General features: G+C 57.2%; 2 protein-coding genes across 3 annotated transcripts in view; one reads left to right on the top strand and one right to left on the bottom strand.

Moving 5' to 3' along the window:
* The window catches only part of DOCK6 (dedicator of cytokinesis 6), a 44,305-nt gene that overhangs the window by 1,367 nt on the left and 22,446 nt on the right, over positions 1 to 20,492 (top strand). Inside the window, exons 2-19 of the mRNA XM_029916594.1 lie at positions 3,023 to 3,165; positions 7,402 to 7,575; positions 8,004 to 8,091; positions 8,653 to 8,828; positions 9,069 to 9,137; positions 9,304 to 9,433; positions 10,558 to 10,770; positions 12,555 to 12,640; positions 13,813 to 13,879; positions 13,982 to 14,131; positions 15,016 to 15,096; positions 15,213 to 15,366; positions 15,519 to 15,646; positions 15,761 to 15,854; positions 16,262 to 16,424; positions 19,717 to 19,834; positions 19,918 to 19,988; positions 20,249 to 20,387. Of these exons, the coding sequence (XP_029772454.1) occupies positions 3,023 to 3,165; positions 7,402 to 7,575; positions 8,004 to 8,091; positions 8,653 to 8,828; positions 9,069 to 9,137; positions 9,304 to 9,433; positions 10,558 to 10,770; positions 12,555 to 12,640; positions 13,813 to 13,879; positions 13,982 to 14,131; positions 15,016 to 15,096; positions 15,213 to 15,366; positions 15,519 to 15,646; positions 15,761 to 15,854; positions 16,262 to 16,424; positions 19,717 to 19,834; positions 19,918 to 19,988; positions 20,249 to 20,387 (2,244 nt within the window). The remainder of the gene's footprint in view (positions 1 to 3,022; positions 3,166 to 7,401; positions 7,576 to 8,003; positions 8,092 to 8,652; positions 8,829 to 9,068; positions 9,138 to 9,303; positions 9,434 to 10,557; positions 10,771 to 12,554; positions 12,641 to 13,812; positions 13,880 to 13,981; positions 14,132 to 15,015; positions 15,097 to 15,212; positions 15,367 to 15,518; positions 15,647 to 15,760; positions 15,855 to 16,261; positions 16,425 to 19,716; positions 19,835 to 19,917; positions 19,989 to 20,248; positions 20,388 to 20,492) is intronic.
* On the bottom strand, positions 16,521 to 18,433 carry ANGPTL8 (angiopoietin like 8). 2 transcript variants are annotated; one of them, XM_029916898.1, is made up of 4 exons: positions 18,127 to 18,433; positions 17,770 to 17,931; positions 16,898 to 17,007; positions 16,521 to 16,792 (listed from the first exon to the last, which is right to left on the bottom strand). In XM_029916898.1, the coding sequence occupies exons 1-4, from the start codon at positions 18,421 to 18,423 to the stop codon at positions 16,765 to 16,767; spliced, it is 597 nt and encodes a 198-aa protein (XP_029772758.1). In that variant the 5' UTR covers positions 18,424 to 18,433; the 3' UTR covers positions 16,521 to 16,764. The 2 variants fall into 2 exon arrangements, with proteins under 2 accessions (XP_029772758.1, XP_029772757.1); XM_029916897.1 differs by having other exon boundaries at positions 16,521 to 16,769; positions 18,127 to 18,428.

Below are 20,492 nucleotides of genomic sequence, written 5' to 3'. Positions count from 1 at the left end.
GCGGGGCTGCGGGTGCGATGGCGGCTGAGCCGAGGTTCGCCCCGGGAGCCGGGTGGGACGCGTGGGGGCGTGTCCCGGGGGGGCTTCCTGGAGGAGGCGGCGCAGGGAAAGCGTGGGTCCCCGGAGCCCTCCGCGCGCTTCCCCATCGAGTCCTTCCCAGGTCTCCGAGCCCGAGGGCGTGGGAGCGGGAGGGGCCTTTGCGACCCACGCTCTTGCCTTGCTCCGGGCGCCGGGATTTGGGGACGGGGACGGTGCTCTCGGAGGCCTCTGAGGCCCCTCGAGAAGTGTCCCGTGCTCTCCCCCTCCACTGTCAGCGTCCCGTGCCCAGCTGTCTGGGGAGCAGGGGACAGCTGTGGATGCCCCCCCCGCCCCCAGCCCTGCTTCAGGCTCTCCCAGCACCGGCTGGACGAGCGCGGGAGATGGATGGGCGATTGAATGGAGGGAGTGGGGGCTGGGGACCGAACCAGCTGGTGGGCAGACGGGGGAGGGGACAGGCGCCAGGCGCTGGGGGATCCATTTCCGTGGTCATTGGAGATTGTAAGAGACTCAGCCTGTGAGGGAGGAGGTCAGCCGAGGGCTGAAGAGCTGCTCCCCCTCTTGGCCTCCATAGCCAGTCAGAGGCTGCCCAGGGGTCCTCTCCACAGGGGACCTGTCTTGGCCACGCCCAAGTGAAAGGTCACCCTGCGGCTCCAGAGCTGGCCTGATGGAGACACAAGGAAAGATCCCACCCTTGGGGACAGATACAGTGAGATAGATGGAGGGGTACCACAATAAAATAGATTATACGTCAGTGATAAGTGCTGTGGGGACAAATGAGGCAGGGGAAGGAGATGGAGAGGTTGGGAGGCGGATAGGGAAGGCTGGGATGATAAGGGGACATTTGAGCAAAGATCTGAAGGTGAGGGAGGCATCCATGCCCAACGTGGGGGGAATGCAATCCAAACACCGGGGAAGGCACGGGCAAAGGCCCTGGGGCAGGAGCAGGCGTAGTGTTTGTATGTCTTCTGAGGTTGGCAGCCAGACTGGAGCTGAGTAAGGAAGGGGACAGTGGGAGCAGATCTTGTCGCGTCTTGCGGGTTGTGGCGAGGACTTTAACTTGTGTCCTGAGTCAGGTGGGAGTCATGAAGTGTTCTGAACACGGGGGTGTAGCCATGTGTCAGGAGCCTAGTGTCAGGAGTTACGTTCTGATAACTTTATGTCCCTGAGTTGTCTCTCTGTGTTGCACCTTCGGCATCTCTGAACCCATTTCTTTGCCACCCAGTCTCTGTCCCTGGGTCCTGGCTTCCACTGAAATAAGTAAGAGAAGTCCTGGGTCCTGCCCTGGGGAATAGATACTATAGAGCCCCCGGTAAGAAGGGCAGAGGATGATCCTGGGGCCCCAGTGAACCACAAGCACATGGCTCAAGACTTCCAGGCATCCTCTGACAGGGTCTCCGTTGCAACCTAGTGGACACCCAGGTCTATATGCTCGGACCTGGACCTAAATTCGTCTATCATGCCTTCGCTCATTCATTCCACAATGCCACATTAATCCGAATATTAAATAGTCCCCTGCTTCCTCATGAATAAATTCTCAAAAAAAAAGGAAAAAAGAACAAAAAGAGAAGATTTTTGGGGGATGACTTAAAACCGCAAATTCTTATAAATGTAAAGAGTGTGGACGAACGCTATTATATGCAGTATAACTTGGTTATCTTTCCACCTGTGCTGTTTAAAGTAAAATACAATATGGAATGGCGATAATGGCCGGCACTTATGGTCTGTCTGTTGTATGCTGGTCCCATCAGGAATGCTACCTGCTATTGTCGCCAGAGCCTGTGGACAGGTGTAACTACTTTATTTTAGTATTCTTTTTTAATTAATGAATTAATTAAAGTTTATATGATATGAGAGAGAGTGGGGAGTGGCAGACAGAGAGGGTAAGAATCAAAGTGCGGCTCGATCTCACGAACCCTGAGATCATGACCTGAGTCAAGATCCGTTAGTTAACTAATTGTATTTATTTTTGAGAGAGGGAGCGCATACCTGTGCCCAGGTGAGTGGGGGAGGGGCAGAGAAAAAGGGAAAGAGAATCTTTTCTCTTATACTTTTTTTTTTAACGTGTGTATTTTTGAGGGAGTGGGGGGAGCGGCAGAGAGAGAGGGAGACAGAATCTGAAGTAGGGTTCATATCGTCAGTGCAAAGCCCGATGCAGGGCTCGGACCCATGAATCATGAGCTCATGACTTGAGCTGAAGTGGGATGCTTAGCCAACTGAGCCACCTAGTGCCCCCAGCTCAGCATGGAGCCCAGCGTGGGGCTTGATCCCGTGACCCTGAGCTGAAATCTAGAGTTGGGCGCTTCACCGACTGAGCCACCCGAGCACCCCGTAGGTTTAACTGTTGCAAGCTGGACTCAACGTCGTTAAGTCACTCTCGAGGGTCTCTTATGGGGACAGTGTGTGGCCCCAGAGTTCAGAACAATCTCAGAAACCATACCTCTTCCTGCCCTCCCCTCCCCAGTTCTTCCAGACATCTTACAGGAGCACCTTCCTTCTGCCCCCGCCTGTCTGATGTGGACAGTTGGCATTTCCACGTAAAGAAACACTGATTTGGGGGAGGGCGACGAGACGTGCTTTTAAATTCCACAGGTGTCCCTGGGATTTCAGGCGACGTCTCCCTCCCACCCCGTCCCCAGACACGTGTACAAACGTGAGCACGTGCACAGATTGCTATTTTTTTTATCTTTTCCAAACATCGCGACATTTGACATGCATTGAGAAAAGTGCAAAATTTAAAGAGTAGTTATAGATGGTGGGGGAGGGGTGGCGGCCCTGTTTGGCTCAGTCTCTGGAGCATGGGACTCTTGAGTTCAGGGTTATGGGCTCAAGCCCCACATTGAAGGTAGTTTACTTTAAAAAAAAATTAAAAAAAAACAGCAACAAAACAGTAAATGCCGGGGAAAAGAGTCACTTGGGGAGAGACAAGGGTGGTGTCCGTCTCCAGGGCCGCCCAGCCTTGCAGCCCCTCCTGATCTGCCCCCAGTTCTGTCCCTCGGGGACCTGCCATCCTGAGCGTGGCCCCTACTCCTTCCTCATTTGCATCACGGTGTTCACCATGCGAGCTGGCTCCCTGTCCGGGTTTGCCTGTTTGGAACGTCTCCTCAGCGGGATCCCGCGGGATGTCCGGTGCTGTGTGCCAGGTGTCACCCAACACAACGTCAAGCACGAGGGCTCCTCTGTGCCATTGCCCGGGGCCGGGCCGCTCCTTTTTCCTCGCTGCATACTATTCCCGGCCAGATCCTCTGTCGATGAACATGGGAGACCATCACGACCCGGGCTGCCGGGAACATTCTCCGCCGTGCGTTTCCTCCTCTAACCTCCCTGAAATTGCTCAACCTTCCGCTTTGCTTGCTAATTACAGATAATTTTCCAAAGGGGTTCCCCCAGCAGCAGACAGGAGTTCCTGTCGCTTCACATCCTCACTGGCAGGCAGGTCGCCCAGGAAGGCTGGGGGTGGGTGTAAAGAGGAATCACTGTGGTTTTATAAGGATCCCTCTTCTGTTCTTGCTTTTTTTTTAAATTTCCTTTTTTTCTTCTTTTTTCAGTTTTATTTATTTATTCTTTTTTTTAATGTTTTTTTATTTATTTTTGAGACAGAGAGATTCAGAGCATGAGCAGGGAGGAGCAGAGAGAGAGGGAGGCACAGAATCAGAAGCAGGCTCCAGGTTCTGAGCTAGCTGTCAGCACAGAGCCCGACGCGGGGCTGGAACCCACGAACGTGAGATCAAGACCTGAGCTGAAGTCGCGGAGGCTTAACCGACTGAGCCACCCAGGCGCCCCTTATTTATTTATTTTAAGAGAGAGAGAGAGAGCAGGGGAGGGGCAGAAAGAGAGGGAATCCCACATAGGCTCTGCACGGTCAATGCAGAGCCTGATGCGGGGCTTGAACTCCCGGACCTCGAGATCATGACCTGAGCCAAAATCAAGGCTCAGATGCGTAGCCGACCGAGCCACTTAGGCGCCCCTCTTCCCTCGCTTTTTACCCAAGTGGGGGCACATGACATCGGAGGCTTATGCCGTTCTTGGTTCTGGTTTTATCCTCCTCCCCTGTGAGAGTAGACTTCTGTTAATCTGGTCAGCCTTGGGGTGAGGTCCACTGTCTCTCCTAAATTCCCGTGATGCCCCTGCTTCATCTTTCCCCTCTGAGTGTCTCTACAGTGTCACCTAGAGTTATCGGTTTTCACCGTAGGAGGATTTATCTCACGCGCAGCATGATCTTTGCGTTTTCTCTCACTTCCTGGGAAAAACCACTAAATTCAGCTCAACATGCTGCCTCCTTTTAAAAAATGTGCTCCACGGGGGCATCTGAAGCAGATCTGATGTGGGATGAGAAAGAGAGGGGAAGTGGGGGTGACTCCCAGGCACCCCAGAGAGCGGGGCTGCCCTTAGTGAGACAGGAGGGTGCCGGGAGGGCGGGTTATGGTCACGCGCCTGCAGGACCCCAGGTGGGCGTGCAGCGGAGGTGAGTGTCACCCAGAATGGACTCAAGGATCAGCATTGTTTCGATGGTGCCGAAACCTGGGGGCCGATGGGACCACTGTGGGGAGTGAGTGTGGACGCGGAAGAGGCAGGTTGCGCCCCCGTACATGGCCCTGCTCCCCATCACGGGCAGCGTGGAATGCCGATGCTGGAGGGCGCAGACCCTGGCCCATACAGGGGTTTGATTCTGGCCGCCTACCACGTTCCGCTCTGTGACCCATGGTGCTTTACAACCCCTCTCGGAGCCTCACTCCCTTTAGGCAGAAAAAGCAGGGCCAGAAATTCCAGTTTCTCAGGATCCTTTTGAGACAACATGGTGACAGCAAGCCTTAAGTGAGCACTTACTGTGTACCAAGCCCTGCACTCAGAGCAGTTCAGTAAGGTGTGGGTATTGAGGCGCCTGGGTGGCTCAGTCGGTTGAGCGTCCGACTTCAGCTCAGGTCATGATCATGCACCTTGTGAGTTCGAGTCCCGCTTCGGGCTCTGTGCTGACCGCTCAGAGCCTGGAGCCTGCCTCGGATTCTGTGCCTCCCTCTCTCTCTGACCCTCCCCCACTCATGCTCTGTTTCTCAAAAATAGATAAACAGAAAGAAAGAAAGAAGGTGTGGGTACTGCCCTGAACCCAGAGGTTGGAGAGCAGAGGCTGCTCTTTGCTCACCCAGCTCCCAAGCACAGAGCCCTGTGACACAGGAACCAGGCTCCTGCGGCCTCAGTGTGGAGGACCTGGCCTTTTTCCACTCTGGGGACATCTCTCCAAGGCCCAAGGCAAAATGCAGTGGCCTGGCCCTTGCTCCTCCCCTCTCCCTGCTCCGGGTAACAGCTGTCGGACATCTGGGACCAGGGCGCAGACGGGTGCCTGGCCTGGCATCTTTCATAAATTGTCCCCCAGCCCCCGTGTGCCCAGGCTTCTAGAAGAGGCGGTCCTGACTTTGGGAATTTGAGGTCGCATACCTCGTTTTGCACACCCTCTGAATTTCCTAGAAGTTTCTCCATCACCTCCCCCTAAACTCCAACTAATGGAAGCAAGATGCTGAGACCATTAACAAACACAGAGACAGAAGAGCGAGTGAATGGAGGCCCCCACACTGGGTCAGGGTCACTTCCAAGTCTGTTTGACCGACACAGATTTGAATCCAGAGGCTTCCAAATGACCCCCGTTGGCCCCTGTGTCCCCCCTGGCCCCCTCCTGTCTTACACTGCACGCATCCATTTCATCAGCGGCCCATGGCCCATAGGTTTGCAATCAGCAAAGTGCTTTTGAATTTTATTTATTTATTTATTTAATGTTTTTATTTTATTTATTTTTGAGAGAGAGATGGAGTGCAAGTAGGGCAGGGGCAGAAAGAGAGAGGGACACAGAATCTGAAGTGTTGGGGTCCAGTAGGCAAAAATAACCCTCAAACAATATTTGGTCTCCTGGGGTGCGTGGGCTGGTCCCCCACACTGAAGCAGGCTGGGCTGTCAGCACAGAGCCCGATGTGGGGCTTGAACTCACACACTGCGAGATTGTGACCTGAGCTGAAGTTGGACGTTTAACTGACTGAGCCACCCAGGTGCCCCTGTATAGTGCTTTTTGGGGGTATAACTTTTTTTTAATCTAAAAACAAATTTATTTATTTATTTATTTTTTATTTATTTTTTATTATTTTTTTAAATTATTTTTTAATGTTTTATTTCTTTTTGATACAAAGAGAGACAGAGCATGAGAGGGGGAGGGACAGAGAGAGAGGGAGACACAGAATCTGAGGCAGGCTCCAGGCTCTGAGCTAGCTGTCTGCACAGAGCCTGATGCGGGGCTCGAACCCACAAATGTGAGATCTGACCTGAGCCGAAGCCAGCCACTCAACCGACTGAGCCACCCAGGCGCCCCAAACAAATTTTTTTTAATGTTTATTTTTGAGAGAGAAAGAGACAGAGAGAGACAGGGTGAGTGGGGGAGGGACAGAGAGAGAGGGAGACACAGAATCCAAAGCAGCTCCAGGCTCCAAGCTGTCAGCACAGAGCCCGATGTGGGGCTCGAACTCATGAACCATGAGATCATGACTTGAGCCAAAGTCAGATGCTTAACTGACTGAACCACCTGGCACCCGGGGTATAGCTTTTTACTAAGAAAACTTCCAAGCACCCAGAAAAGTGGAAAACAGAAGGGAGTAAGGCCCAAACACCCAGGCCATTATCTTCTCAATTTTAAGAGGGATTGAGGCCCAGAAAGGGTGACCCACCTGCCAAAAGCCACACAGCTAAAATGTCTGGGGCTCTAACAGTGTACTTAGTCAAGTTGGATGAGGAGGAAGATTGGGAGAGATCTACTCATTTCATCAAGAAAAATTTATTGAGGGGGCTCCTGGGTGGCTGAGTCAGGCATCCGGCTTCGGCTCAGGTCATGATCTCATGGTTAGTGGGTTCGAGCCCCGTGTTGGGCTCTGTGCTCACACCTGTGAGCCTGGAGCCTGCTTCAGATTCTGTGTGTCCCTCTCCCTCTCTCTCAGCCCCTCCCCTGCTAGTGCTCTCTCTCTCTCTCTCTCTCTCTCTCAAAAATATATAAATAAATATTTAAGAAATTTATTGAGTAGCTACTGTGTGTAGGGCTATTGCTGGGACCTTTTTGGGGACACATAGCCCTCCTGCCTTCACAGTGACCCCGTGGGGACGAGGGGTCTAGGAGCACAGAGCCCAGCCTTCGAGTTTTTGCACCCTCTGTACCTTCTGCCTGGAATAGTCTTCCCCAGATGACCGGGTGGCTCTCTCTCCTTCCCCTCCTTCTAAGCTCAGCTGAAGGAATTGCGTGCCTGGGGGACCTCTGCCCCCCACCAGTCCCAGATTCCTCTGCCGGCCCCCTTCCCCTATGGGTCTTGCCTCTTCACCCTCATCCTCCCTGTTAAGGCGGGCACAGATACCGGTGGCCCCAGAAGCCACCACAGGGACCTTGGTTACTGGCTGTGCCCTGGGAGTCTGCTGGCCTCTTAGACGTGCCGGGCCTGTGTCTGACCCCCGAGAGCAAAGCACGCATGGCCCCCTGAAGGCCAAGCCCCCTGCTGGGCCCTTCACAGCAGCCTTGTGAGGTCACTTCAAGCACAGATGGATAAACTAAGGCTCGGAGGCAGGAGCAAGTTGTCCACAGCCCCATAGCAGGGGTGGGGCAGGGCGCACATTCTGGATGGGAGGCAGATGAGGGAGCAGGAGCCGGGGCCCAGGGGCCGGCCAGCCCTGATGGGTGTTGGGGATAAGAAGGATCTGCGACCCTCCTGGCTGTGCCCTGCGGGGAGCACGTGCTTAGTGGGGGTCAGGAGCACCCCGCCCAGCTTGGTGAGGGGGGTGTCCGGGGACCCCTAGGCCTGAGGTCTGTGGATCCTGAAGCCTAGATTCTCCTGGTCTGTGGCCTGGATTTTTGTCCCAGACAAGGGATTTATTGGCCAGAAGTGGAGTTCTCCAGGTGCCGCTGCCCAAGTGTTCGTGTCCCCAGTGGCCCCCTTCTGTCCCCGCAGGACGGTGGCCGCGGAGGTGCGGAAGCAGGTGTCTCGGGAGCGCAGTGGCTCTCCCCACTCCAGCAGACGTAGCAGCGGCTCCCTGGGGGTACGTGCTTGGGAGGCAACCCCTCCAGGATCCTGCTTTTTGGCCACCGTGGGGGTCTCCTCTGCCCGGGCTTGGTCACACCCACCCCTCCCACTAGTGCCCGGAGGGACTGTCCCCACTCTCTTTCCCCACTAGTAAGGAGGGCAGTCCCCTGGCTGCAGCCCCGTGGGTGGTCACCCTGATGTGCTCCACCTCCTGCTGCCTGGACCACCCAGATGGGGACCGGGAGCGGGGTGGGGGATGGGAGGTGCTTCCAGCTGCAGGGGAGAGGGAGGGAGGGAGCCTCAGGAATTGTCTTTCTTTGCTGAGGCCCACAAGCCTTTCCTTCCAGCAGAGCCCTGCCCCTCCAGGCTCCGGGTGTGACTTCCTGCCTGGGAAGAGGGGTGGGGTGGGCCGAGCTGGGATGCGGGTAGAGTCTGAGGTCACCGTCCACCTCCGTCCTCGCAGCTCCAACACTGTCCATGGCTCCCACTGCCCTCTTACCCGAGCCCAAGCTCACCGCCCCCCACCCCTGGTCTCAGACCCCAGAGCAGGGGCCACAGACACTTTGCTCCAACCCAGGTCCCACTGACTGAAGTCGTTGAGCCCTTGGACTTCGAGGATGTGCTCCTGAGCCGGCCCCCAGATGCTGAGCCCGGGCCGCTTCGGGACCTGGCTGAGTTCCCAGCTGATGACCTGGAGCTGCTGCTGCAGCCCCGGGAATGCCGGACCACGGAGCCCGGGATCCCCGAGGATGGGTGCGTTCAGCCCCACGACCTCTGGGTCTGTGACTCAGTTCTACCTCCCTGCCCCTCATCCACACCCGCTTCCCGTCAAACTCCAATGGCCCCAAGTTCAACTCCTGGCTGGGCTGTGTGGCCTTGGGCAAGCTCCCTTCCCTCTCTGAGCTTCCATGCCCACATCTCTATGAAGGGTAGGACCCGCCCCAGGCCACTGCACCGTGCCCTGCCTCTGTTTACCGAGTTTCTTCTGTGCAGAAAGCTGGATGCCCAGGTGAGGGCCGCGGTGGAGACGTACACAGAGGATTGGATCATCGCCCACAGGAGGTGGGTCTGGCCCCGGCGGGGTGGGGGGTGTTGGGCAGCTCGGGGTAGAGGGGCAAGAGGCCAGGTCAGAGCCCAGAAGAGCCCATGGACCAGTCCTGTTTCCCTGTCGTATCACAGGGCAGGCGTGCCTTCTCCCCGCTACCCACCCAGCCCTGCCTCCTCCCAGGTACCAGCACCTGAGCGCAGCCTACAGCCCCGTCACCACGGAGACGCAGCGAGAGCGGCAAAAGGGCCTCACCCGCCAGGTCTTTGAGCAGGACACTTCTGGGGACGAGAGGTCCGGCCCCGAGGACTCGGTGAGGGAGCCCCGGGCAAGGGTCACCTTCGGGGTGTATGTGTGAGCTGTGGCCCCAGCTCTCAGTCACAGGTGACGGGAAGTGACCTGAACAGCTTGGACTCCAAAAGGAAATGTATCAGCCCCGTGAGTTAAAAGGGAAGGGTAGTAATTATAAACATTTATTAAGTGCCTAGTGTGTACGAAAGGCTTTATACTGGTCCTCATCTTTCATCCTGTGAGGCCGAGCAACACCCATTTTGCTGATAAGAAACCGAGGCCAGGGGGCGCCTGGGGGGCTCAGTCAGTTAAGCATCCTACTTCGGCTCAGGTCGTGATCTCACGTTTGTGAGTCTGAGCCCCGCGTCAGCTCAGAGCCTGGTTCCTGTTTCAGATTCTGTTTATCTCTCTCTCTCTCTGCCCCTCTCTCGCTCACACTCTGTTTCTCTCTCGAAAATAAATATTAAAGAAGAAGAAGAAAGAAACAAAGCACAGCAACATGATTAAGAGAATGTCAGTGGCCTCATGGGTCTTGAGGCTAAACTTGGTCAGCCAGTATTCATTCACTGGGCTCCAACTTTATGCCAATGAGAATCCTACCAAGAATTATTGTTATCATTTCTATCGTTACTAGTTTTAGATGTAGGTGGGGAAACTGAGGGCCTTTCAGTTGGGTTCAGGGACACAGAGTCCTAGAGCTGAGTGGGAATTTGAACCAGGGTAGTCTGGCTCTGACCACAGCCGAGTCTGGGAGCTGAAGGCAGGGCCCTGAGCCGGAGACAGCCGCCCTGGGAAGACCTCTCCCTCCCCTGACAACAGTGAGCAAAGCACCACGGAAGGCTCTCATTGGCCCAGCCCAGACCCGGCCTTACTTTGCAGCCAATCCCAGGAGCCGCAGATATTGTTGTGCTCTAATTGGCCGGATGGGTAGGCTTAGGCGTAGCTTCCCCCCAACAGTGGTAAAAGGAAAGGCAGAAGGTTCAAGAAAGAGGCTTAGCAAAGCCTCAAAGTGACCCTTGTAGTGGTAGCTCCAACCCCTGGCCCTCAGCTTTCCCATCCATAAATTGGGCATGAGGACGGTCTCCTTTGAGTGGGTTGAAGGTGCAACCAGTAGGCGCTCATTGCTTGTGCATTCACCACCGGCAGGATGACCCCCGGCACTCCTCAGGCTCCCCGGATGACACCCCTCGAAGCAGCGGGGCCTCCGGCATCTTCGACCTGAGGAACTTGGCGGCAGACTCACTGCTGCCGTCACTGCTGGAGCGCGCAGCCCCGGAAGACGTGGACCGGCGGAACGAGGCCTTGCGGCGACAACACCGGCCGCGCGCCCTGCTGGCTCTGTACCCGGCCCCCGACGAGGTGGGTGCCCACAGGCCCACACAGGCCCTGAGGCCGGCCCAGTGCAACTGGCCCTGTGTGTTACCCCACCAACATTCACTGATGCCTACTGTATACGCCGGTTTTTAATCCAGTTCCTTTTATTGGATACCTACCACATGCCCTTTTATTTATCCATCCAGCATTTATTGGATACCTACCATATACCCCTGTATTCATTCACCCAGTTCTTAATGTGTGCCTCTGTATAGTCTTCTCTTTAATCAGACAATTGAATTGGGGCGCCTGGGGGGCTCAGTCTGTTGAGTGTCCAACTCTTGATTTTGGCTCAGGTCATGATTGTGGGATCGAGTCCCATGTTGGGCTCTGTGCTGAGCATGGAGGCTGCTTAAGATTCTGTCTCTCTCTCTCGGGGGCATTTGGTGGCTCAGTTAAGTGTCAGACCTCAGCTCAGATCATGATCTCGCGGTCCATGAGTTTAAGTCCCGTGTCGGGCTCTGTGCGGACAGCTCAGACCCTGGACCCTCCTTCCAATTCTGTGTCTCCCTCTCTCTCTCTGAGCCTCCCCCACTCAGACTCTGTGTGTCTCTCTCTCTCAAAAATAAAACAGTAAAAAAATTTTTTTAAAGATTCTCTCTCTTTTCCTATGCCCTTCTCCCCTGCTCATGCTCTCTCTCCAAAATAATTTAGAAAAACAGAATTTAATCAAACATATTTATTGAGCTCCTATTCTATATGACTATATTTATCCAACTAACATTCATTGGGACCGGGTGGCTTTGAATAATGAGCAAAGGAAGTCTTATTTCCCACCTCAAAGCACATGGATGACCTTATGGGTCTTGGGGCCACACACGGGGACAGTGTGGCTGGAGGAGCGGGCCTCAAGGGCCTGACGCAGGGCTCGAACCCACAAACTGTGAGATTATGACCTAAGCCGAAGTCGATGCTCAACCAACTGAGCCCCCCACGTATCCCTGTGGTCCTTTATTTAATCAAACAGCATTTAAGCAATTAATATGTTTCCAATACCTGTATTTTTCCAACAAACTTTTTTTTTTTTAAGTAATCTCTGTGCCCGACTCGACTTGAACTCACCACCCTGAGACCAAGCGTCACATCTCCACTGACTGAGCCAGCCAGGCACCCCTACCCAACCAACTTTTATTGGGAACCTAGCGTATACACCTGTGTTTTCATTTAGCCATGTGCCGAGTGCTTACTGTATACGCCCGTGTTTATTCACCATATTTGTTGGGAGCTTAGTATATATCCCTACATATGTCCAGTCAGTATTAATCTAGTGTTTTCTGTATACATCTATGTTTATCCAACCAACTTTGAGTAGGCACCTACTGTATACTTCTGTATTTGCTTGACCGACGTGTATGGCAAGTGCTAGAAGCACAGCCATGACCAGGATGGACTCCGTTCCTGCCCTCAGAGGTCACAGAGTAGTGGGGGAGAGACCCTCCTATCACGAAATTGCAAGCCAGATGGAGTGATGTCATGATGAGTGGCTGGTAATTGGCCCTCACCTGGCCCCCTGTGTCCCAGCCATGAGCCCCCAGACGAGGTGCTTGCTCGGCCTCAGCGGATCAGGGAGGAAGTGGCAGCCAAGCCGTGACCTGGACGATGCCAAGGAGGGTAGAAAGGCATTCCGGCCTGGGGACACGGGACGTGCCAGAGCAGAGTCAGGAACCAAAAGAAACTTATGTCCCGCTGGGACAGAGCAGGCCTCAGGCCCTGCTTTGCAAGCCCTTCCTGACAGATGGGTCCCAGCCGCTCTCCCCGGTTCTTGGCAGGATGAGGCCGTGGAACGCTGCAGCCGCCCCGAGCCGCCCCGGGAGCACTTTGGACAGAGGATCCTGGTCAAATGTCTGTCGCTGAAGTAAGTGTGACCCATGTCCCTCCAGACCCACGAGGCCTCAAGTGGGTTGTGGTGCGGGCGCGCCCTTGAGGCCCGCTCCTCCAGCCACACTGTCCCCGTGTGCGGCCCCAAGACCCATAAGGTCATCCATGTGCTTTGAGGTGGGAAATAAGACTTCCTTTGCTCATTATTCAAAGCCACCCGGTCCTTAAGCGCCAGCTATGGGCCGGGCTGTGTTCCCAGCCCTGTGCGTGTATGACCCCTCATCTTCACCACGACCTTGTGAGGTAGGCGCAGGGGGGGGAGACCGAGGCACAGAGCAGCAATCGCTGGGCCCAAGGTCATGTGATTTAGGAGGCCAGAATCTGGTCCTCGCTCTGCTGGCACCCAGGCTGGAGGGGGCGCCAGTGACCCTGGACCTGGCTTCCAGCTGACCGAGGCCCCCTCCACATCAGCCCCCCCAGAAGCAGCCAGAAGTGCGTGGGAATGGAGCTGAACAGGATGTGGCCTTGGACCCAAGCCCAGCCCTGCCCCTCCCCACCCCGAGTTCCTGCCTGGATGGGGGCAGGAAAAGGAGGCCCTGGTGTGGCCTGAGGCCCCGGTCCGGTGGGCTGCCCGGCCCGAGCACTAGGGCTGGGAATATGCAGTCCCTTGACAGTCACTACCTGCCGTGTCCAGGACCTATAACTGTGGGACGACCACCCAGGGCCGTCTAGGGGGGAGGACATGACACACCCGAAGGCTGGGAGATGTCTGGAGACGAGGTGGGGGGTGGAATGAGGCCAAGAGGTGGGCGGTGCTGGGCCCTGCAGGATTTTGTTTTCAGCACACTCGGGAGAGTCACATTTTAAGTTTTTTTTTCTTTAATGTTTATTTTATTTTTTGAGAGAGAGATGGAGAGAAATTTGTTGCAAATTTCACGATTGGGGGGCACTATTTTGGGGGGAAGGGTCCTGTGTGAGTTACTAGAGTGGGGGGGGGCTTTGTGCCTCAGTTTCCCCATTTGCAAAATGGGACAGGCCTTTCTGCAAGCCCGTAAGCAGCAATTCTGTGTAGCCCAATGGAAATTAGAAGCCCCCCACCCCACCCCGCATGATGCACCAAGGCCGGGTTGGGTCTCAGGAGGGAGCGGGGTGATGGATGGTGGGAGTGTTAAGAGACAGACTCTGCCAGAGGGTCCCCGTTCACTGCAGGTTTGAGATTGAAATTGAGCCCATCTTTGGCATCTTGGCCCTGTATGACGTGCGGGAGAAAAAGAAGGTAGGAGCCTCTTTCTTCCCTTTCCTACCCCGACCCTCTGCCTCATTGCATGGCAGTGGGCTTCCCGGAGGTGGTGGCCCAGCTGCCGTCCGTGTCCCCCAGATCTCAGAAAACTTCTACTTTGACCTGAACTCGGACTCCGTGAAGGGGCTGCTACGGGCGCATGGCACCCATCCTGCCATCTCCACCCTGGCCCGCTCTGCTATCTTCTCCGTGACCTACCCCTCGCCCGATATCTTCCTGGTCATCAAGGTGCTCACGGGGGCTGGGCTGGGGGCTGATGATGCTAAACGCAGATAATGGTAAACGTAGTGTGGGCCCTGCTCTCATGAAGAAGCTGGACATGTCATCAAGAAGGGTGATGGGGGTGTTGTGGGGGAAGCACGGGCAGCTGGGCAAGCCCAGAAGAGGCTCCTCACACAGCCCAAAGGGGGAGAAATCACAGAGGGCTTCCATGGAGAGGTGAAAGCCAGGCCGAGACCCACGAGTAGGGTGGCCTGGGAAGCAATAGTGTCCTGGCATAGGCAGGTGAACATTTGAAACTTTTTTTAAGTTGGGAGTTTTTCGGTTTGTTAGGGGAAGAAAGACCTAGTTGGCACATTTGTGTGAGATTTTCTGTTGCTGGGAGCGATCTCAAATTTCCGTCCCCCAAAACGTTCTATTAGGTTACACTCAGGGGATTAAGGGAGCACGTACAGGCAGGCACTGCTCGTGGTCAGTCAGGGCTCACAGGATTCCCACCTTTCATACTCACAGCCCCCAGGAAGTGGGGGTTGCCGGGGTCCCCATTTTACAGAATGGAAACAAGTACACAGCGGGTTAGGGACCTGCTCAGGCTCCCATAACCTCCAGGTGGTCACGATTGGAGTCCAGCCATGCTTGGAGTGGCCTCTGTTTATACTAAAAACAGTATAAAAGTAGGGAAGATATGGAGACTTGGGTTTGGAGTGGGTTCAAAGGATGGGGAGGGGCGGCCGGCTGGGCAGGCCAACTGCTATTGCTCAATCCCCATGGGAGGTGCTGGAGTGAGAGCCCTAGCTGGACGGAGGGCCCACGAGGACGCCAGGTGATTGGGTGGGAATGGGGTGGGAAGTGGGGGTCCCCGCAGTGCCTCATGGGCCCTGCCTGCCCCACAGCTGGAGAAGGTGTTGCAGCAGGGGGACATCAGCGAGTGCTGCGAGCCATACATGGTGATGAAGGAGGTGGACACGGCCAAGGTAAGCACGGGAGGCTGCGCAGGGCCGGAAAGGGGTCTCTGGCAGGGGCAGATCCTGGATTCTATAAGCCTGCGGGCACTGAGTATGTGGGGGTTGGGGGTGGGGTCTCCCCACAGAACAAAGAGAAGCTGGAGAAGCTGCGCCTGGCGGCCGAGCAGTTCTGCACCCGCCTGGGCCGCTACCGCATGCCCTTCGCCTGGACCGCCGTGCACTTGGCCAACATCGTGAGCAGCGCAGGGCAGACGGACCGCGACTCGGACTCCGAGGGCGGTGAGGAGGCGGGGCTGATCGGCCAGGGGCGGGGCTACTGGGTGCAGGGAGGCGCGCCCTCTGCTGGTTGGACTTGGTACAACGTTGAACCTCCGTGTCTCTGGCCTCTCTTTCATCTCGGCCACCTCCATCACTGTCCCCACTTCTCTTAGAGCGCCGACCCGCCTGGACGGACCGCCGCCGTCGGGGACCCCAGGATCGGACAAGTAGTGGGGATGACACCTGCAGCTTCTCGGGATTCCGCCCCGCCACGCTAACCGTCACCAACTTCTTTAAGCAGGCAGGTGTCGTGGCCGTGGGGCAGAGGGAGGGGTACCCAGGCACAAATCCCTGTTACCCCACTGTGGGCACACAGGCCCTAGGGACCCAGTTTACGTGGGCCTGTCCTGTTCAGGAAGCCGAGCGGCTCAGTGATGAGGACCTCTTCAAGTTCCTGGCTGACATGCGACGCCCATCTTCTCTACTGCGGCGCCTGCGGCCCGTGACTGGTGCGTGGTACACCTTCTAAGTGGGAGGGGTCACTTTCAAGCAGTCGCTCAACAAACCCACACTGAGGACCTGCTGTGCCAGGCCCTGGGGTCCCAGTGGTGACCATGAAACACAGATCCCTGACTTCCGGGATCTCTCATAGGAGTCATCGACAAGAAACATAATAAGACAGATAGTGGGTCAAACGGGGGACGTGGTGGGGGTGGGGACATGGGTCCCCAGGGCAGAGGTGATCAAATGCGGGGGCAAGATACAGCAATAGAGGGTGACCGCTGGCCTTTGCACCTGAAGGACAGCCACTAGAGGGCATCATGGGAAAGTCAGAGCTTGGACCCTGAAGCCCGGGGAGGATGGGGCTGGGCTGGGAGGGTCCCCAAGCAGGTGCTAACCCCCTCTCCCTCCCCAGCCCAGCTCAAGATCGACATCTCCCCGGCCCCCGAGAACCCGCACTTCTGCCTCTCCCCGGAGCTGCTTCATGTCAAGCCGTACCCTGACCCCAGGGGCCGGCCCACCAAGGAGATCCTGGAGTTCCCGGCCCGTGAGGTCTACGCCCCCCACACCAGCTATAGGTACGGCTTTTGGGGCCCAGCCAGGCACTCGAATGGGGGGGATTCATGCATACTGCAAAGGTACCCCTTCTCCCAGAGGCACAGAGACATGCAGAATGAAATATCACTACTCCGCTTTAATGGGAGGGGGGTGTACGCATGAAGGGTCACGTGTCCTGCCTCCGGCCCTCTGCGATGGGGCCGTGTCCTCTGCCTGTGTCCCCGCCTGTTTCTGTCTCTGCTCCGTAGTCAGAAGCCCCCTGGCCGACCGCAGTGGACAGGCAGCTCCATGTGCACCGGCCGCACGGGGCACGGAAGGTCCCTCGGTGTGTGACTGGTCCTCAGTTGCACCCAGGCGAGCTCAGGCTGGAAGCGCCGCAGTGTGGAGTCTGGGAGGGCGATCCGGCTCAGCCAAGGCCAAGGGGTCCCCACCCAGCAGCCCTGCGCACCTGCTCCCCAGCTGTCCTTGGGCATCCCGCCCCCGCCAGGCTCACCTCTCCTGGATCTGACGCAGCCGGTGCTGCTGTGCTGCCAACTCCTGCCGCTGTCGCTGCACGTGGCCTGTGAGGGCCCACACGATGTAGCTCTGCTTGTCCGCGTGGGCCTGTGCGGTCAAGACAGAAACCTCAGCTGAAGCTGCCTCACCTCCGTCCCCTGACCCTGCCCGGCACTGTCCGCCCCTCCACTGTATCTGTGGGGCCTAATCATTCACTGCTACCCTTTGACCTCCACTTCCCCATCTGTTAAATGGGGATGAAATAGGACTCGCTTCGTGGGATCGTTATAAGCATACTAAGGGTTATTGAAGGGCAGGGCTGGGGAGTTCCTGGGCGCTCCAGGAATGGAACCAGAGACTCTGACAGCATACATTCATTGAGTAACTTCCATAACCCCCTGCTGAGTACTTTATCTGTGCCGAGTCCCTGTCTCTGCTTTGAGACATCAGTTGTCATGCTTGTTTGCAAATGGGGAAATGGAGGCATGGGAACGGGGTGGGGGTTTGGCCCAGGGTCAGCTAGGTTGGAGGCCGTGGCACTGGGAGATGGACCCGGGGAGGTCGCGGGGACTCAAGGTTCAGAAGCAAGTTCTGCCTGGGAAATCAGTCCCTACTCCACCAAGGCTGGGAGCCTCTTACCATTTTTTTTTTAATGTTTTATTTATTTTTGAGAGAGAGAGACGCACACAGAGCATGAGCGGGGGAGGGTCAGAGAGAGAGGGAGACATAGAATCCAAAGCAGGCTCCTGGCTCTGAGCTGTCAGCACAGAGCCCGACGCGGGGCTCGAACCCACGAACTGAGATCATGACCTAAGCTGAAGTCGACTGCTTAACCGACTGAGCCAGCCAGGCACCCTGGGAACCTCTTACCTTTAAGGCCTCAAATTCTTGTTGGTCATGACTCAGCCAGGCGCCCCTCAGCTGGACCTCCAGCCGCTGCATGCTCTCCCAGAGTGCCTGCTGTCCCCGGGCCGCCTCCCCTAGAGCCTGGGCTGTGGCCTCTGCTTGCAGCTTCAGGGTGTCCTCTTCCACCTGATCAATAAATAGAGTATGTTCGTAGGATGACCAACTTGACTTAATTTGCCAGGGACTTGCCTCATTTTAACACTGGAAGCCCTGTATTCCAGGGACTCCCACACTCTTGGGCAAACCCAGAGCGTTGGTTCCTTTAGACAATTCTGCTGCAAACTCCTATCCACCCCACAGTGCCCCACGTGCAGTGCCCACCTGCATCTCCAACAGGCTTGTGCGGAGCTCCCGGGCTGCATCCCGACCCCGGCTGACCTCCTGCCCCAGAAGCCCCAGTGCATGGCCGTAGAGGCCCACGCTGTGCCCAGCCTCTGTCAGCCGTGCCTCTGTGGCCCTGTATACACTGTTGAGGGCCTGACCCAGCTGCAGGGTCCCATGGAAGAGTAGGGTCAGCTCCTCATGTTGCGCCGGCTCCAGGCTCCCCACGGGGGCTGCAGAGGCGGGCCAGGGCCCGGTTGCCAGGACACAGAGTAGGCACAGCGTGAGCATGGGCATGGCTGAGGTTCTGAGGGTGCGGCCACGGCGCCACTGCCACCACCTTTTATGCCCTGACACCCCCTTAACCCCCGGTCAATCGTTAACCGGCCAGCTGTGCGCCCCGTGTTGCGCAAGGGCCTGGTGGTGGTGCGACCGTTGCATCAGGCGGCCATCGGGCTTGGCCACGCTCAGATCATGCTGGTTGGGGCTTGGGGCCAGGTGTGGACTGCGGGCACCAGCAAAGCACCGGCCTGGGCTCCGGTGGCGGAACTGGAGGCTCTGGGCCTCAGTTTCCCCACCTGCGGGAGGGATGGCAGCAGGAAGAGGACAGCAGCAGCAGATAGTAACAGCGAGGGTCTTGGCGCTGGCAGTGTGCCCAGACGGGCTTTCAGCTGCCGTTATGGTGCCAGGTTTCCTCACGCCCTACCCACGAGCCACGAGCTGGCGTCTGTGTTGGCCTGGTTGAAAGCTGGGGATGGGGGGGGCAGGGTACAGGTGGCAGAGACTCTCCCAAGGCCATACATCCTGGCTCCAGGACCCACATGTGCCTCGGATCAATGCTAAGTGCCATTTTGCTCCCTGGTGGACTGTGGGCACGTGCCTCTATTTCCCCCCCTGTAAAATGGGAGTAACATCCCCCCTCCCCCGACTTCGGTCACTTAGAGAAGTAGACACATTCACACTGAGTATATGGCAGGCTCCACATTAACGTCGGGTACGATCATTGCTGCTGTCGCTGTTTATCATTGCTGGTGTTTAAGCCGGGCAGGGGGGCTCAATACCCCCATTATACAGATGGGGAATTGGAGGCCCGGAGGGAGGGTGGGGCTTACACAGAGTTTCTCTTGGGCGGGGGGAGAGGGAGAGGCAGAACTCTGACGTTAGCCCAGCCCTGCTTTTGATTCTGGCCTCAGTTTCTCCACCTGAGAGACAGGCCCTATAATCCCTTTTCCTGGAGGAAAGGCGGTCAGGCCCCTGAGCCCAGGAGGGGCTGGTCACGCAGGTGGCCACCTGGGGCACTTTTTGGAACCCCGAGGCTGACCACCCACCCGTCCCTGTCTGGCCCCTCCCCACGCCTCCTTAGTGCCCCAAAGTCCCTCTGTGTCCCCACCGTCTGCGCTGTCGCCCCTCTATGTTCTGAGGGTGTCCATCTGTCCCCCACGCCCTGCCAGTCGCATCTCCCGCCTGGTGCCCAGAGTTGCCCAGCCTTCTGTGCCCCAGCTGCATGGCCGCTGTCCCCCGGGTCCCAGGCCGGGCTTGTGCCGGCAGCCCAGCGTCCCCTGTCCCCCTGATGCCCCCCTGTTCCCACAGGAACCTGCTGTACGTGTACCCGCACTGCCTCAACTTCAGCAGCCGCCAGGGCTCCGTGCGCAACCTCACCGTGCGCGTGCAGTACATGGCGGGCGAGGACCCCAGCCAGGCCCTGCCGGTCAGAGGCCGGGCCCCGGGGAGGACGGCGGGGCATCCTGGGCAGGATGTCCCAGCGGGGCCCTCATGCGCACCCTCCCTCAGGTCATCTTCGGCAAGTCCAGCTGCAGCGAATTCACCCGGGAGGCCTTCACACCGGTGGTCTATCACAACAAGTATGCGGGGACAGAGGAGGAATGGGGACAGAGGAGGGGACGGGGACCGAGGGATGGGGACTGAGGAGGGATCGGGCAGAGGAAGGACAGGACAGGGCAGAGGAGGGACGGGGGCAGGGGCGGCAGGCCGCCTCCGGGAGAGCTGATGCAGGAACTGGAGGCAGGGGGCTGACAGTGGGGCCAGGGGGCACTGGGGTCGCACGCACGGGAGGGGCGGGCAGGGCAGGGGGGCGCGCAGCCCCCAGCAGAACGCCTGCTAGGTCCCCAGAGTTCTACGAGGAGTTCAAGCTGCGCCTCCCGGCCTGTGTGACCGAGAACCACCACCTGCTGTTCACCTTCTACCACGTCAGCTGCCAGCCCCGGCCGGGCACGGCCCTGGAGACGCCTGTGGGCTTCACGGTGAGACCCCCGGCCGACCGCAACCCCCCCCACCCGCTCTGCTCGCCCCCGCGCGGCCCCGGAGCTGACCCCCGGCCTCTCCCCACCGCCCGCCCTGCTCGCCCC

This window comes from Suricata suricatta, chromosome 12 (assembly GCF_006229205.1).
Source record: "Suricata suricatta isolate VVHF042 chromosome 12, meerkat_22Aug2017_6uvM2_HiC, whole genome shotgun sequence".
Classification (NCBI taxonomy): Eukaryota; Metazoa; Chordata; class Mammalia; order Carnivora; family Herpestidae; genus Suricata; species Suricata suricatta.
This window is presented reverse-complemented; position numbering and strand designations above follow the sequence as displayed.

What these genes read in the sequence shown, in the direction of transcription:
- ANGPTL8 (XM_029916898.1), bottom strand. Translation starts at nt 18,423, where the DNA reads ATGCCCATGCTCACGCTGTGCCTACTCTGTGTCCTGGCAACCGGGCCC. An exon ending in CAAGCCTGTTGGAGATGCAG is followed by an intron (nt 17,932 to 18,126) that starts GTGGGCACTGCA and finishes TTTATTGATCAG; the next exon opens with GTGGAAGAGGACACCCTGAA. An exon ending in AAGAATTTGAGGCCTTAAAG is followed by an intron (nt 17,008 to 17,769) that starts GTAAGAGGTTCC and finishes TTGACCGCACAG; the next exon opens with GCCCACGCGGACAAGCAGAG.